This window comes from Perca flavescens, chromosome 23 (assembly GCF_004354835.1).
Source record: "Perca flavescens isolate YP-PL-M2 chromosome 23, PFLA_1.0, whole genome shotgun sequence".
In the NCBI taxonomy this organism is placed as follows: domain Eukaryota; kingdom Metazoa; phylum Chordata; class Actinopteri; order Perciformes; family Percidae; genus Perca; species Perca flavescens.
In genome coordinates this window covers 9992807-10009474 of record NC_041353.1, presented here as the reverse complement: position 1 = coordinate 10009474, position 16668 = coordinate 9992807, and the positions used below count along the sequence as shown (strand labels likewise).

At 40.1% G+C, this 16668-nt stretch overlaps 1 protein-coding gene across 3 annotated transcripts in view; it reads left to right on the top strand.

The window, feature by feature from the left end:
* Positions 1-765: 765 nt before the first annotated feature.
* Positions 766-16668, top strand: part of apaf1 (apoptotic peptidase activating factor 1) — a 48594-nt gene continuing 32691 nt past the window's right edge. For all 3 annotated transcript variants that reach the window (XM_028570796.1, XM_028570795.1, XM_028570797.1), the window contains exons 1-21: positions 766-923; positions 2051-2232; positions 3621-3810; positions 4112-4309; positions 4516-4705; positions 4824-4936; positions 5193-5324; positions 5628-5866; positions 5990-6157; positions 6300-6431; positions 7100-7213; positions 8238-8422; positions 8917-9043; positions 10088-10213; positions 10345-10485; positions 10935-11060; positions 11167-11313; positions 12701-12829; positions 13108-13233; positions 14644-14763; positions 14936-15061. In XM_028570796.1, coding sequence (XP_028426597.1) covers positions 2089-2232; positions 3621-3810; positions 4112-4309; positions 4516-4705; positions 4824-4936; positions 5193-5324; positions 5628-5866; positions 5990-6157; positions 6300-6431; positions 7100-7213; positions 8238-8422; positions 8917-9043; positions 10088-10213; positions 10345-10485; positions 10935-11060; positions 11167-11313; positions 12701-12829; positions 13108-13233; positions 14644-14763; positions 14936-15061 — 2973 coding nt within the window. In that variant the 5' untranslated portion in view covers positions 766-923; positions 2051-2088. The remainder of the gene's footprint in view (positions 924-2050; positions 2233-3620; positions 3811-4111; positions 4310-4515; positions 4706-4823; positions 4937-5192; positions 5325-5627; positions 5867-5989; positions 6158-6299; positions 6432-7099; positions 7214-8237; positions 8423-8916; positions 9044-10087; positions 10214-10344; positions 10486-10934; positions 11061-11166; positions 11314-12700; positions 12830-13107; positions 13234-14643; positions 14764-14935; positions 15062-16668) is intronic.

The window sequence follows — 16668 nt, the reverse complement described above, 5'->3', positions numbered from 1 at the left end:
ATAGAAATAAAAAGCTACATTAAACTGTAATACATATTTCCTTTTCTTCACAGGGAATACATCAACTATTCAGAATTTCAATAAAACATCCCTGATTACATGCTGCTGTTTGAGGGAAGTTATAATCAAAATAAGAAACTGGAACAACATGTGAGATTTACATCCTTAGGGATAAAATAAGGACCAAATTCATTAAAGGTAACTATATCTCTAATGGAGATACAGTGGGGGGATTTTGATTTATACGTTTTATTCAGAAAGTAGTAGTGCTTTGCAAGTCTGACCACAAGCTGATTTATTAACATTAATCTACAATTATTTATGGCTACTTATACTTGCATTATCAGTACATCCCTATATTGTGTAATAAACACGCTCTCATCTCTTCCTGTCACTAGGCAGTAATGTAACCTTAAAATGCAGTCCAAAAATCTTGCAATTCAGGAGTTTCAAACAAAAATGGAAAACCTTTTGAATTACCAACGAATGTAAAATTTAGAAGACAGAAAGCATTGAGGCAGTATCAGAAATTCAGAAGAAAAGAAGTGCTGTACACAACTACTTTGGTTAAACTAACAGATTAGTAATGCAAAAAAGGCGTATTAATGAGTGAACTCACTAATGTCCGGGCAGAGGAAGAGTCCATGAAAGCAGCATCAGTTTGCCCAGTTACAGAATCGTGAATGCATGACCTCACCATTCACGTGATTGAAATCTCGCCACGCAATTGGCTGCTTCACGCTGTTGTTTTTGTTGTTGTGAATCAGGAAGCACTGTTCTTTCAAAATTGGGCGTGTTGTACAACGTTAACAGAGAAATAAATTGCCCTCTTTTACTAATAAGCTTCTTTAAAACGTGACTTACAGCTATATACAGTTCAACAAATACCTTCCTCGGCAAAGGGCAAAGAAAAGAAGACCTTCGTAAGTTACAAACTGTTAATTACAAGTGGTTACTTTCTTTGTTTAATTTGTTAGTAACGTTAGCTAGCTAGGTCAGAGTGAGTAAACTTATAGTGACAAGTATTGACATAAGCAGTGTGTCAGTCTAACGTAGGTGAATGATAAGATGAAAGGTCGCGACACTTTGTCAGCATAGGTAACTTTAGCCCTGAAGTGAAGTATTTATATTCACTTTCACATTCATTGACACCGCAGAGTTGTCTAAAAATAGCTCACTTTTTGATGATACTAAAGTTACATGCTGTTCATAATAAATTGAACCGATAACCAGGTCGGTAAGCTTTCTAAACTTTGACTTTATTACTTTAGAATAAAATATTATGGAGACTGCTTAAGCTCTAAAGGTAATGGGTAAGGGGTAAGGACTCCGCGAATAACTGATAAGCTCTTGCATTTTCACTTTTAGGATCTCCCGCTTCCTCTTTTTGTATTTCTATTTTGCGGCACATATTAGAATCAGTGGTGGAAACTAAGTAACTACGTACATTACTCAAGAACTGTACTTCAGTAAAAACTTGTACTTAACTTACGTACGTTACTTACATATTTCCATTACATTTCATTATACTGAAATGGGACATCCTGCATAATGAGTACATTGACTTTTGGTACTTTAAGTATATTTTGATGCTTATACTTTTGCACTTTTACTTAAGTAGCATTTTGAATGCATTACTGTTACTTGTAACATAGTATGTATACACTGTGGTATTACGATGGTAAGAGTACTTATTTCACCACTGGTCACAAGTACACTATATAAATAGTGTCTGCATACTTTGTTTATTTTGAGGCTGTTAGGTCTGCAACTAACAATTATTTTCATCATCATTATTATTTGTTACTGTGACAGTTGCATAATATCTTGTGGGCTGAATGGGAGAAAATCTTTGCAGCCACTTTTAAAATCTTGTGAAAAGTCTTCCCAGAAGAGTATAGAGGCTGTTATGGATATATTACTGTACATAGTTTTGGAATGAAATGTAACAATTATATATGGCTGTAATGTTTTGGTGTCCACATACTTTTGGCTATCTTGTGTGTATATGACTGAAGTAATCTCAGGTATCTCTTCCATTCATTTTCAGTGTACCAGGATCCTGCATGGTGGCCGTGTTGTGCAGAGATGGCGTTGGAGGAAGGGGCACGGAGCTGTCTGCTGCGCTTTCGCCACAGACTGGAGCAGGACATAAAGCCCTCCTACCTGATGGACCATATGATCAGTGATGGTGTGCTGACTGTGAACGAGGAGGAGAGAATCATGAACAAGGTGAGCCTCTGCTCAAGCTGGGAAGGTGAAGGGGAAATTATTAATAATTTGAAACCAATGTTATTTAAGATGTTTTTTTCTATGTTGCTGCTTTTTGATCCTGATTTCTTTCAAAACGGACACACGTTTGCCACTAAATATGGTCAACATACAGCTTTTGTCCCGGATTAATTCGTTTGTAAAATTGTTTTGTGCTTGCCCACTGTTATTTGAATAATTTATTTTTATGCACTCTTGCTCTCCTTCCCTCCTCTTGGACTTTGTCATTGTCCATGTGAGTGAGTCACCGTCCTCCTGATTCACTCCGTTTACATTTTCCCACTTTATCTTCCCAATTAATGATAAGGATTTCAGGGTTGTTAAAGACAAAACTCCTCACCTTCCTTGCAGTCTTTCAACAATTAGCTGGCTCTTTTTTACAGAATGACAATTATCTTTGGTTATGCTGAGGGTAGTCTATATCGTCGACGTTCCACTTCTGGGATTGCTCCGGTGCCGCCGGAAATTCATAATAATAATTTATACTTTATTAATCCCGCAAGGGGAAATTACAATTACAATTCTGCCGGAATCATGTATGTCTTTTTCCTTCCGCTTTCTTTGTGTTGTAATTGTAAACTCCGGTGGATTTATGAGGACTATGGTTAACTGCTCCTCAGATCTCTGCATGGTAAATTGAGACAGCTGCGTAGACTATCGGTCCAATCTGAGTTTTCTCTCGCACAACTATTTTACAGCGGCTCCGTGCAAAGCATAGCCATGACAACTATGATTAGGTTAAAGAAATGCCAATAAACCATAGCACCTTTTTCTCCCATCCCGGAATGCAATGCAGACTAGCCAGACCCTCCTCCTCTCTGCAGCGTGGGGATGGTCTGGCAAAGTGAGACTATGCTGAGGGACACATTCAAAGAATACATATTAGCAGCTGTAGGAAGTGAACTAGCAGCATAGCCCATATGTTTTGTTAAAAAAATCCTAACTTTTTATCTTCACCCCGGTCTCTGATTTTAGCACCAAGAATCAGATTTATATCTTATCTACTCTCTGTGGGTCTGACATTTGCACCGCCTACTCCTGACTGTAACTGCGTATGATTATTGTCTATGACTATCAATGGCTTATTTTGACTTCAGCAACATTAGAAAATGGCATGCTTTTATTGTGTGATTCATTTATTTTTATACATTGTTACTGTTAAAAAACATGCATATGCCTTTAAAAACTTGTTCTATGTCCAAAATGGCAAATCATAGATGTTTTCACTTGCTCATATGAGAATCTTCTAAATAGCAGCATGTAAATAAAATGTGTCTTTATTTCTTTCTTTCTTTCTTTCTATCTCTCTCTCTCTCTCTCTCTCTCTCTCTCTGTCTGTGTGTGTCCAGCCCACCAGGAAGGATCAGGCTGTGGCCCTGCTGGAGCTGCTACTTAGGAAGGACAACCGTGGCTACATCTCCTTCTACAATGCCCTGATCACGGAGAAATACAATGATTTGGCCAATCTGCTACATGATGACCTACCGCAGACGTTACCCGGTGCATATAAAAGCTCCTCTGATGGCTGCACATCTTATGGTGAGAAAAATGAGCTTTGGGTGTTTTTACCAAGTGGAGAGAATGGAGGTTGTGCTGTCAGTGCTTGGGAGTCCTTGAGTGTTAGTGGGAAACAAATTCATGTGCAGTGAAGGTGATCGGTTGCATGCGCTATTTTGGTCAGAATTGTGATCTTGAAAGCTCAATTTAAAATTCTTTAAAATGTCATTTTGGCACTTGGAAGGTTGAAAACCTTAGCACTTATTGAATGTGTCTGCCCTTATTGTCCTAATGCTTTTGATTTAGGTATTGTCTGTCAATTCCTCTCCTTTTTGTCTAACAGTCCAGACAGTGCTTAGTGAAGGTGGCGTACCACAGAGGCCCGTGGTGTTTGTGAGCAGGCCACAGTTTGTAAACCGCGTCAGGGAGAAACTCTACCGGCTGCAGAAAGAGCCTGGCTGGGTCACTGTCTTCGGCATGGCTGGCTCGGGCAAATCCGTCCTGGCGGCTGAGGCTGTCAGACACCATGGACTCATCGAAGGTGAATACTCTTTGACTGGCTGACACTAACTATTGGCATACATTGTGAAACTATAGAAAGAAAAAGAATTCAAATCCTGGACTGATTTTCATTCTCAAAAATGTTACAATCTCAAACATGTTTGCCTGATTGTCAGTTTTCGTTAGCTTTTCAGCTCTTACCTATCTGATGTGTCTTTCTCCTCCCTTTTCCTCTTCTATCTGCAGAGTGCTTTCCCGGAGGGATCCATTGGCTGTCCATTGGCCAGCTGGACAAACCAGACTTAATGGTGAAGATCCAGTCATTGTGTTTCCGTCTTGAGCAGAGCCTGGATTCCCCCTCCCTCCACCGGCCCCCCAACTCTCTGGATGAGGCCAAGGAGCGCCTGCGCTACCTCACCCTGCGCAGATATCCAAGGTTACTATATGTTTGGATAAACAGATGGATATTACTGTTGTTCAAATTTGACTGCAACACACAAGGCAAAATAGTGTTCTTGTCTCTGATTACTTGTCTGTTTCTGTTTGGGCTTCAGATCCCTGCTGATTCTAGATGATATCTGGGACAGCACAGTACTAAAGGCGTTTGATATCCACTGTCGGATACTTTTGACCACCAGAAATAGAAGCCTCGTTGACTCTGTTAGTGGTATGTGCCCTTTTTGTTTTTTTTACTCTGGACACTAAACATGTAACTTGAATAAATTAGACCCTTTGTGATTATTTTATTTACACTGGAAAAGACAGTTGTGCCTTCAAAAATGTACTGTATGTGCTGTGCTTTTATTAAAATTTGCAATGTAAATTGTAAATTTCTGTTTGTCATATTGAGAGCTGCTAAACTGTGTTTCATTGTTGTGAAACAATGACAATGAAGATCTATTCTTTTCTATTTTATTTTGTAGGTGCCAAATATGAGGTGGAAGTGGAGAGTGGTCTAGATGAAAAGAAGGGACTTGAGATTCTTGCTCTGTACACTAACACTAAACTCCACGGACTTCCTGAGGAAGCTCGCAGCATAGTCAAAGAATGCAAAGGTCTGTAAACTGAAACGTATTTATACATGCATGCAATCCTTTATTTTTTTCACAATATAAATTACAGATATTGTTACATATACAATTTGGCATATAGATTTAAAATATTTGAATGTTTCTCATAGGATTATACAAGAGAAAAAGACTTGATTTAATTCTGTATTTGCTCATATTGGTAATGTAAATTACCCTTTAAAAATATTAGTAAGTTATCCTCTTGCAGATTCACATCTTGTGTTTTCTGGGGTTATTGTACCATTTTTAACACACACATTTTTCTGCTTTTCTGTGCCGACATCTCAGGTTCCCCTCTGGTGGTGTCCCTGATCGGGGCTCTCCTCAAAGAGAAACCCAACCGTTGGCGTTACTACCTCAACCAACTGCAGCAGAAGCAGTTCAAGCGTATAAGGAAGTCATCGTCTTACGACTACGACGCCCTGGACCAAGCCATGGATGCGAGCATTGAAGTCCTACCTGACGAACATCGAGAGCTCTACAAGGACCTTAGCGTGTTAGAGAAGGACATCAAAGTCCCTGCAAAGGTTTGGCTACACAGCCAGAGCTATGAATTGGATGCTATATTATATATTATATTTGGACAAATGATCAGGATAATCTTGCTCTAAACAGGGACACACAGGCTACAATGTTATTCCTTCTTCCAGGTGCTGTCTGTTCTGTGGGACCTCGAGCCGGAGCAGGTGGAGGACATTCTCGAGGAGTTTGTCAACAAGTCTCTGCTTTTTGTGGACAGTAACAATAAACCCTACCTGTACTACCTCCATGACCTCCAGCTGGACTTCCTGGTGGAGCAGAATCGCACCCAGCTCAAGGTGAGTATGGATGCAACCTTACAAGTTTCAAGACTTTTGGATTTTAATCTTTTTGTAAAGTGGGCAAATGTGTGTGTGTGTGTGTGTGTGTGTGTGTGTGTGTGTGTGTGTGTGTGTGTGTGTGTGTGTGTGTGTGTTTCAGAGCCTCCACAGTAAGGTGGTGCATCAGTACCAGCAGCACTACAGAGATGGTCCTCCCACCTCAGGAGATGAGGAATGTCTCTACTGGATCAGATTCCTGACCCACCACATGGCCAAAGCCAACCTCTCTCAGGTAACACACACACACACACACACACATCCATACAAACCCATGGACCAGTGGTATGCAGCAGGTCTTCACAATATCACTTAATAAGCACAATACTCAGTTCTTAAGGGTATAAGTACCAACATCTCCGCCATATGTGGCCGCTGCCAATAATAGCAGATATGGCACAGAACTTTGCAAGCTGTTTAGCCCTCTTTTTGACCAACCCAAGTTGTTGCAGCCCTCTTACTACCAACCTGTGTGTTTGTGTGTCCTAGGCTACCAAATATGAAAACAAGTAGTTTGCACCTATATACACACACACACACACACACACACACACACACACACACACACACACACACACACACACACACACACACACACAGACACACATACACACATTCCAAATTCAAACATCATTTTCCACTTTTCTGTCATTTAAATGAACAACTAGTGATAATTGAGCTTGGAAATTAACCAAATGAGTTGTAAAGTTTTTGTAGAACTGTATAGATCTTTACCTAATGCTTAACAGTGGAACACAGTTCATCTAACTGCACATAAGTACCATTTTACCTGTTTTTCCACAGGTATGGATATCAATTAAAGTTCAATTCAGTTTTACTTTATTGGCATGAAAGTTTCAATAACAGTGTTAAGCATCTCTCTCTGACTCCCTCTCTATCTAGGAGCTCTACTCCCTCATGTTTTCTCTGGACTGGGTTAGCATCAAGGCCCAGATCATGGGCCCAGCTCACCTCATCAATGACTATGTGGAGTATGGACCCATTCTGGACAAAGAGGTCAGCAGACAACATAACTGTACTATGTATGAAACCAAGCATGACTTTGTGTGTTGTTGATTTTGTTCCACTGTCACAAGAAAGAAAATTACAGCAGGTGAGGGTGACACCCATTCCCCTTTTATTAAAATATGAACTTTGCCCAGATATGAGTCTCTCTTCAGGGAAAATTCATGTTTAGAAGTCCATCTGTCTTTCTTGCCCTTGTCCTGTCCTTGAATTTAATCAAATGAATGTCCCTCTATTATCTTCCCCCCCAGTTGTTTTTGATTATCTCATTTAGAAACACGTTTATTGCCCTACCTTGTTTTTGCTGTCCCCTGTTCCCTTTCCAATTTTCATAATTGCAAGAGGGCAGATTTGATAATTGGCAAATGGTTTTACTAGACACAAGTGGGGAAGCATTGGGCTATTATGCGTAACTCCCACACCTGTTTTACCAGGACGTTCATAGTAAAAAGGCACTGGCAACAGTAATTTAGGATTTTTATGCCAAAAAAACAATTTAATCTTGTGTCCAATGTGTAGTTTCATCAGTATTTTTCAATAAATGTTTGTTATCTGTACAAGTTATAGGCATAATTAAATACGGTATAACTGAAAAGTGTGCTTTGTGGATGACATGTATGATGATTTCTGAGAAGACGGAGTCACTCTGTCATTTATGTAAAAACAACCTTTAAATAGAAACAGATATTATATAATTTACATAACACTTTACTAAGACAACTTTTACACAACACTGAGTAAATGACTTGCATGACAAAAGGGCAAGCAAAAAAGAGTATAAGGCCAAAACCCCTAGGGGTTAGGGTGACGGTACAGCACTGGAGAGATAGGTCTGGCAATGTGAGACTAGGGTGACGGATATGTAAACCGGGACAAACGTAATCAATACACAAAAAAAATGTGTTAACATCAAGAAATTATTTAAAGACTAAAGTTTATGGTGCTTTGTGAAGTATAGTTGTGCAGAGTTTCTTGTCAGTGTAACATGCAGCAGACTTATTTTCTGTCCCCCCAGAACAGTGAAGTGCGCAGTCAATTCCAGGAGTTTCTCTCTCTGAACGGCCACCAGCTGGAACAGCGTCCTTTCCCTGACGTGGTGCAGCTTGCTCTGTCTCAGCCACAAACCTCCGAGGTCTACAGACAGGCTCTGCTGCAAGCACAGGGCCGGGCCAGCACGGGGAAACTCTACTTTGACTGGCTGTATGCAAGCAAGCAAATATTTTACTGTGGTGTGATTGTTCTTGTTGTGCTATCTATGCATCAGTTCTCTTTAAAATGATTTGTGGCAAACTGCTTTGTAGAAGATTTCTGCGACTATATTGAGATAAAAACTAATTAAATGCAGTTTTTTTCTTTTTCACATACTTTAAATTTCTGTTGCAATTTATGCAAAATCTCTCATTTTCATTGAAACCTGCACATTTACTGTGTGAAACATTCATGACAATTTAATGCATCTAAAATGGAGTAATGCAATGGCACAAGATTATCTTATTCAAAGTGACTTAGGGAGAATGCATTCAATTTGGATTTGATTTATCCAGTACAAAATAGTTCTAGTAAACTGAACAATAACCTGTATATTAGCTTTATATTCAGCCTTATTATGAATTGTACAGAAATACAATACAAAAATAGTGATCCTAGGCTGCGTATCCCAGGTTGGACTGATATTTGTGGTTTTTTTTGCACAGGAATAAGAGCAGCGTAGAGAATCTGTCCCGTCTGGTGATCCACCCCCACCAGGGCTCCATCTACTCCGCCTGCTTCTCCCATGATGGAGCCAAGATCGCCTCCAGTGGAGCCAGCAAGACACTAAAGGTATCAAAGCAGAGATGTTTCTGTGTGTGCGTTCGTGTGTGCAAATAGTTTCCATGGAGAACAAATACTGCTGCATCCACTTGAAATACACTGCCTAGAGGCCCTGACAAACCAACCCGATAATCAGCCATTGGACAGTCTGGCGAGGTCAGTGACTCGAGTCTGTTCGGTGTGTTCCGTGCCGTCGTCCGTTGGAGGGGCCGTCGGCCTTCGTTCTGGGACGATTTGACATGTTGAATCGGAGGGTGGGCAGTCGGACTCAATGACCAAACTGATTGGTGGAGTGCTAACCCTGAAATGATGAGCGGGATGAGCGACGAACGCCTCTCAAAATCTGACGAAAATCTTTTAAACTGACCTTTGTCGATCTGAAATCAAGATAGAATCAGCAACCGTATGGCCTATTTCGTGTTTCAGTGAACTATTTTTGTAAAATATGAGATTGTATTTTGAACAAGCCGCCATTATGACTTGTTCGTCATTTCCGGCAAAAAAATTTTTGGGTGACAATACAGATCAGTGCCGCCTGCTGTTATGGAGATGTATTTCGTCTCGTGCACGACCAGAACGTACGCTCAAGTCGGCGTTGCTTCGGTGTGTTCCGAGGCACTTTTTGGACCTCGGGGAGCCGACCGATCAGTCCGACTGCCTTTTCTGCCGCCGGTCGGCCGTCGGGTTGATGTGTCAGTGTTCAAGTATATTGTGTATCCATATTTATAATGTTTACACTGTAGGTTTGGGTACCCAATTTTATCTTTAGTATTATTAGTTATTAGTTTTTCTGGGCGTACATCAAAATTCCCAGAAAAATGTCTTCCTCATAAGGGGTATCACTTCACTGCATAGATGTGTACAAAAGCAAAACACAATGATCATTAGGGAAGTCATTCACTCATAAATGATCCAGTTTAATAGACTTCTAGAAAAAAAAATTGTAATACAGCTACCATAGGAAAGGAATTTGTGTTCCTAATGGGTGATACTAAACTTTTACTGAATATACATATTGTTGTGTTACTGATGTCATCGTACCTTTCCCCTCAGGTGTTTAAAAGCACCTCAGGTGAGAAGCTCACAGAGATCCAGGCCCATGATGACGAGGTGCTCTGCTGTGCCTTCTCCCCTGACGACCGTCTACTAGCAACCTGCTCCAGTGACAGGAAAGTCAAGGTAAGCAGATAGCTCACCCATTGGGACCAACTTGATTTCAGCAACACACAGGCAAGTTAAATACTCACCAAACACATCATTTCTGGTTGTCATTTTATCATAACAATTTTGACACTGTGTGTCTCTTTCAGGTGTGGAATGTGGAGCGATCCATGCTGCTGAGGGTCTTTGAGGAGGAGCATGAAGAGCAGGTCAACCACTGTCAGTTTACCAACACGACACAACGCGTCCTGCTGGCCACCTGCTCCAACGACAAGTTCTTGAATGTCAAGGTGTGCGAGTGTGTTATTTGCCTGTCTTGTGTATCGTTTTACTAAAGAGTAAAATATATATGCCAGCGGCACTGTGAGCTCAACGCACTTCAATTTTAGAAAACGCATGCAAGTATACTACACGCAAACATCTGTGCTACTTGCAGCGCTTCTGTATTTGGTTATATTTTTTTCTATTTGGTTGTTATCTCCTCTTGCATGGCGGTTCTGTAATTGGTTTCACTCTCGGGGCCATCGTAAAAGTAACCTTAAACTGTACAGGTAATAGAGTGAAAAGTAAGTTACTGTACTCATTTTGTTACAACAAGCAACTGTTGCTCATTCTCTGCGTTTCTCTTTCTCTCTCTCTCTCTCTCTCTCTCTCTCTCTCTCTCTCTCTCTCTCTCTCTCTCTCTCTCATCTATCTCTCATCTATCTTTATATATCTCTTTCTCACTGCGTTTCTGCAGCTGTGGAACCTCAACAAGCCATCCTCCCAGAACACCATGTTTGGCCACTTTGAGCCAGTCAACCACTGTTGTTTCTCTCCTGATGACACCTATTTGTCCACTTCCTCCAACGACGGTACCGTCAAGGTGATTGCCATAAAACTAGATATTTGTAAAGCTGTCCTAATGACAAAGCATATTGGGCTAGTAACTAAGTATCTGTATGTATGTATGTATGTATGTATGTGTGCAGCTATTTCAGCTGTCGTCTGCCAATGAGTGGAAGACAATCAACGTGAGAGACATGTTTGCAGAGAGTGATGAAGAGGTGCTTGTCAAGTGCAGCACCTGGACTGCTGATGGCAAACACATCATATGTGCGGCCAGGAACGCTGCTCTGGTAAGCATTTTGAAACGTGAACATTTGGTTGAAAGGGTATATTAAGGCTGCTCGATTATAGATAAAATCATAATCACAATTATTTTGGTCAATATTGAAACCACAATTGTTTAACACAATTACTCATTGACTTTTGGAAAGATGTTGCAATTATTGAATTTAAAAAAAACAGTGAAGAAGTTAAACAAATCAACAGTGAAAACAACTAGAACTGTGACATTTCCCATAATACTTTTCCCATTTGAACTTTTTTTTCATTCAGAACACGACAAAATAAAAGTTTACTTGCAAAACATATTGTGCAAAATAATTATAATTTTTAAGATTTCTTTTTTTCCATTAGGAGCCAAAATCATAATTATGATTAAATTTCGATGAATTGCACAGCCCTAGGGTATATATATATATATTATAATGATTAGCGATGCAGTCTACTGTTTGCCGTAGTGTGCTGTTGATGTGTGGGAAGTACTGAATGTGTGATAAAGAAGGTGTGAAGGGTTTGGATGTGGTTCTTTCTCTCTCTCGTCGTACATGTCTCAGCTGTACAGATTAAAATCTAACACCACAGGGTTCACTTTGTACTACTTGTCGTTTCATTAAAGCAGACAGGGAAGAGAGACTGTTTGTCACTTTGTCTTCCAGAGAGTCTAAAGAACGTGTGTCCTGGTTGTAAATGTGAACGACCCCTCCCCTTCCCGAGCTTTCCAAAATCAAGTCTCGTCCTGCCATCAGTCTTGTCTGTGTCCTCTATGTCTACATTTGTTTGTATTCTGGGAAACAACCCAGCAGACAAGTCTGAGCTCGTTCCTTTGACTTTAAGGAGAGGGAACACAAGACTTTAATGTTGCAAGTTTGCACAACATACCACTTTTTATTGTACAGTACAGCTCAATACACACTTTCAGTATGTACAATACATACTATGTGCGTAGATTCACATTGGCATGCTTGATATTATCCGCTGACGTTAATGCATACAGACTGGTATCAGCGTAGATACACTGAAGTACAAAAATGCCAAAGATATGTTTGAGGTCATTTAGAAACATTGTTGCCGTTACATAGTTTGTCCACCAGGGAGCAGTGACAATAAGTTTTTATGTTTAGGTTTTATGTTAAATAATAATATCCAAATAATTTTTAAACTCTCAAATATTGATATTGGCCTCAAAAATCTAGTATTGGTCTACATAGGACTAATTATTGGTGGGTGCATAAGTAAAAAGTGTTATGGTAAGGAAAGACAAATGCCATTATGCGTCGATTATTTATAAAACTGTAAAATGTTTGCAGCTTTTTAAATATGCCGGCAGTGGAAAGGGTAGCCATATTGTGCCCAGCCCGCGTACAGTCTGATTTGTTGTCTTTTGTCGCTGTTTCTCAGGTGTTTGATGTGGAGACATCGGACATGTTGTTGGAGATCAGAACGAATCGTTTGAGCACGGTGCAATACTGTCACGCCTGTTCTACCAGTAACTTGCTGGCGATCGCATTCTCAAACTACGCTGTGGAGGTACAATAACACACAATCGCACTATATATTTAGTGTCCTTTTTATGATCAATATGTTCAAAACATCAGTAGATCATGTTTAATAGGATATTTTTCATTTTATCATGTTAGATTGTTGAAAGAATACATGTAGAAATTATTTTTTTATTTCTCTTTCTGACCCATTTTCTGCATTTCTTGTGTATGAACTGTTTACTGCACTTACTGTACCAAGTATCTGTACTGTATCTAAACAGTGGTGAATAAGTGGACAGTTGTCCATCTGTGTGTGTCTTCCAGCTGTGGGACTTGGAGGCCAATAAGAAGATGGCTGACTGCAGCGGACACCTGAGCTGGGTCCAGCGTGTCCAGTTCTCTCCTGACGGCTCACAGCTGCTCTCCTGCTCTGACGACCAGACTGTCAGGGTAAGACTGACTCAGTGCATGTATTATACTGTGTCTGCATTAGACAGCTTGCACAGATATTGTCAGTGTTGCTCTAATTACCGCTTGTGAAATCAAAGCCATGCTAACACTGAACATCACAAGTTGACTAATTGCACTCTGCCCTCTCTCTGCCAGCTGTTAAGTTTCAGAGCAGGAATTATGTTGTAGCTTTTGGTGCAACAATTCTTCTTCTGAAAACAAAGTAATTACATAACATCTATATTTGTAGTTTCGCCTGGACTTTTTGTTTTTTTACGGATTATTATTATTATTAATTACAGATATTGTGTTATATCAAGGTGGTAAAAACATGGTTTTATTCAGATAAATAGTATTTTGAAGTGAAATCTCTCAATGCACAGGCCTCATTAATCTAAATGACAAACTATCCTGATTCTCTATTTCACCCAAATTATCATCATTATTTTGGTGACGGTATTGCATAGTAGGTCATATGCGGCACTTTTCAAAACGATGAACGATGACAATAAAACAAAATTTAATACATAATTAAATCAAAGACAAGTAAGAATTGTTAAAAGAGTAAGAACTAATCGGAGCAAGGAGTCATCAATAACCAGAAACCAACTTTAGATTGAAATACAGTACAAATCTTGGGGTTGGATTATGCTCAGAACTAGTTCTTACGACGTCCTGCCCGTCCACGTGGAAATCAAATGTGTTTAGAGTTGTTCAGAACGGCTACACTAGGTGTTGGAGTGAAAAGCTGGCCATCATAGGGGGGGACCCACAATAACATTTAAATATGGGGATAATGGATAATGGGACACAGCCCCACTAATCCAACGTTGGAAAGGTGTGGGGTTCTAGAAGCTATTTGACTATCTGACAAGCAGTTCTGATGGAGTACACTGGCCCCTTAAACATGACCACTGAGGCGACATCCACCCCAACAGCAACTGAAACCATCCTTAACAGAACAACTAATATGGGCAAAGTGCATTTAATTTAGGAGAAAGTATGGGTTAAACTGGCCCATTTCTGATGCAGCGAGAAGACAAGAAAATTCTTGCTTAGGTATCTATTACCAGTGTGTGTTTTTGAGCTGTCAGACGCAATCTGGAAATTCAGTTGCTAAACAAACAAATGTATGACACAGATACTGATGTCTTCTTTATTGCCACAGACAGGTTATTCACAGTTTATCTTTGCAACGAAAGGATGTCCGTCAATAGATTAATAAGCAACATCGCTGATGTGTAAACTAATATTATGCAGAGGTTTTCTCACCCAAGCTCAACTTCTCTGCTTAAATACAGGTTACAAAGAAGTAATTTAGGAGAAAAGTGAATGTTAGCTGTAGCTCTTTCAGTTAAAATGTCCATTATGTTCCACTCAAGCCTGTTTCCTGTCTTGTGTTTATTGTAGTTATGGGAGACTAACAAGGTGCACACCTCCTCAGCTGTCTGCCTAAAAAGAGACTCAGACGTTCTCTTCTATGATGAAGAAATCATCGTGTCAGCTGCAGATAACTGCAACAGACTGCAGGTGAGCCGGAGGGAAAATAAAGAAGAGGGACTCAATTCATGAATAAAAGGCGGTGGGCTGGTTGAAGCAAGAATGTGAAGTTTGTTTTCTTTGAGAGTGCATACAAGTATTACTGTACTATAATGTGCCTTTATCAGGTTATCATAGAAAACAATGTGTGTGTGTGTGTCAGGTGCGTGATGGCAGGACAGGATCAGTGCTGTTCCAGTCGGAGGAGAAGTCGTCCAGGATCCGGTGTACGTGTATGTGCAGACAGCCCTCTGCTGTGGCCCTGGGCCAGGAAGATGGCACTGTACAGGTAGTAAACACATTTAGACCTACGGTATATGCTGTATGCTTTTGTGTGTATCTGTAACACAGCAGTCAAACGGGTTTACTTAACTTAATTTCCTCCCAGCTCTGATTTTGTCATCTAACTCTGAGCAAGAAAGCGAATAGGATTATTTTCCCCAATTTGGAAGTTATTTGTACATCCTACATTTTGCACATCTTTCACACAACACTTTCAACTTCAAAAAGAAATAGCTCTAATATATCCCACTAGGGCACTTTGTGTCTATAAAGAGCACAATTAACAACCATACAAACCATTACATTTTGAACTAAAGGTTTTTGCGTGTGCGTGCGTGTGCGTGCGTGTGCAGATGCCATTTGGCTGTAGGAGGTGTTTTTCAGACTGTGTTGAGTCATGAGATGTGACATTAGCACTGTCACCCTTTTTATCAGTCCGCCGTACGTCAGGTCAACTCAAAACACCTCTTTTTTCTCCCTCTCCCTCCACTCGTTGTTCTGCCTTTCCTTTTATTTACTCAACGTTCTTCACTCTTGATCTCTATTTTCATATTTTGCCATCTCTGTCACACACCTTTTTATTTTATTCCCATTTTTGTTTTGAGTATCTCTCTTCCTCCTTTTGTTCTGCCTGTCCCCTTTGCTCGTCTGCTCTTTCTCTTGGCGATAAATTGTTGTTTGCGGGCAGAGAATGAGGTCCTAGTCTGTTTGTGGCACGTGGGAGTTTTTTTGCGTAAAGTGCATGTGTTTGTCATGTTTTGCACATATTGCAACTGTTAAGGACATCCCCAAAAGTTCCTGTCCTATGTTAAAACACACACCCATATGCACACAGTCCCCTGATTGAAGCGGCTAGGCCAGCGTCCTACAGCAGAGAGCAACTCTAATTAATTAAAAGATCCTGCAGTCTTAATGAATACGGGGGTTAATGATTTTAATTACAGCTCTTCTCCTGGCCCCAGAGATGCAGTATAAGAGAAAGGGATTAGTGGACACGAGGACTCAAAGAAAAACAGATGATTAGTAATCTGAGTTCCTAAAACCAAGAGAGAATGACTAAAAGCATTGAAGAAAATTGGGATACTTGCAGTTGATGCACAGAAAATACACTAAAATCTAATTAGATGATCATGTTTATATTTAAGTAAGGAATCGCAAGAAAAGTGTTGTTTTGGGAGATCTTGTGACCGCGACGTGTCGAAATATTTCACACAATACCTACTACTAACTCTGAGGTTGCACAAATTCCTCCCGCAAAAACTATTGATATGTTGAGATTACCTTCTGACAATTTAACAGGATTCATTCTGACCATGTAGAGCATCTCATTTTGTTTTTGAAAACATATTTGACTGTGTTGTTCATTGCAAGGGAAATTGTTACCCTATCACTGTCATCGCCTTGCTTTTACCCACAATGGCACTGCAGTTCATCCACAGCTGGATCGCTATAATTTAATGGTAACGGTATCTGTAACCACTGTCAGTTTGCTGCTCTACAGGACCTTATTAGCATCATCAACATACATTTTAGGTTTTTTTTTTTAAATCTGTCATGGAGTCCACACAGCTTTTGCTGTTGTAGTCCCCTGAGCAAACACCAGAGGGGGCCCCG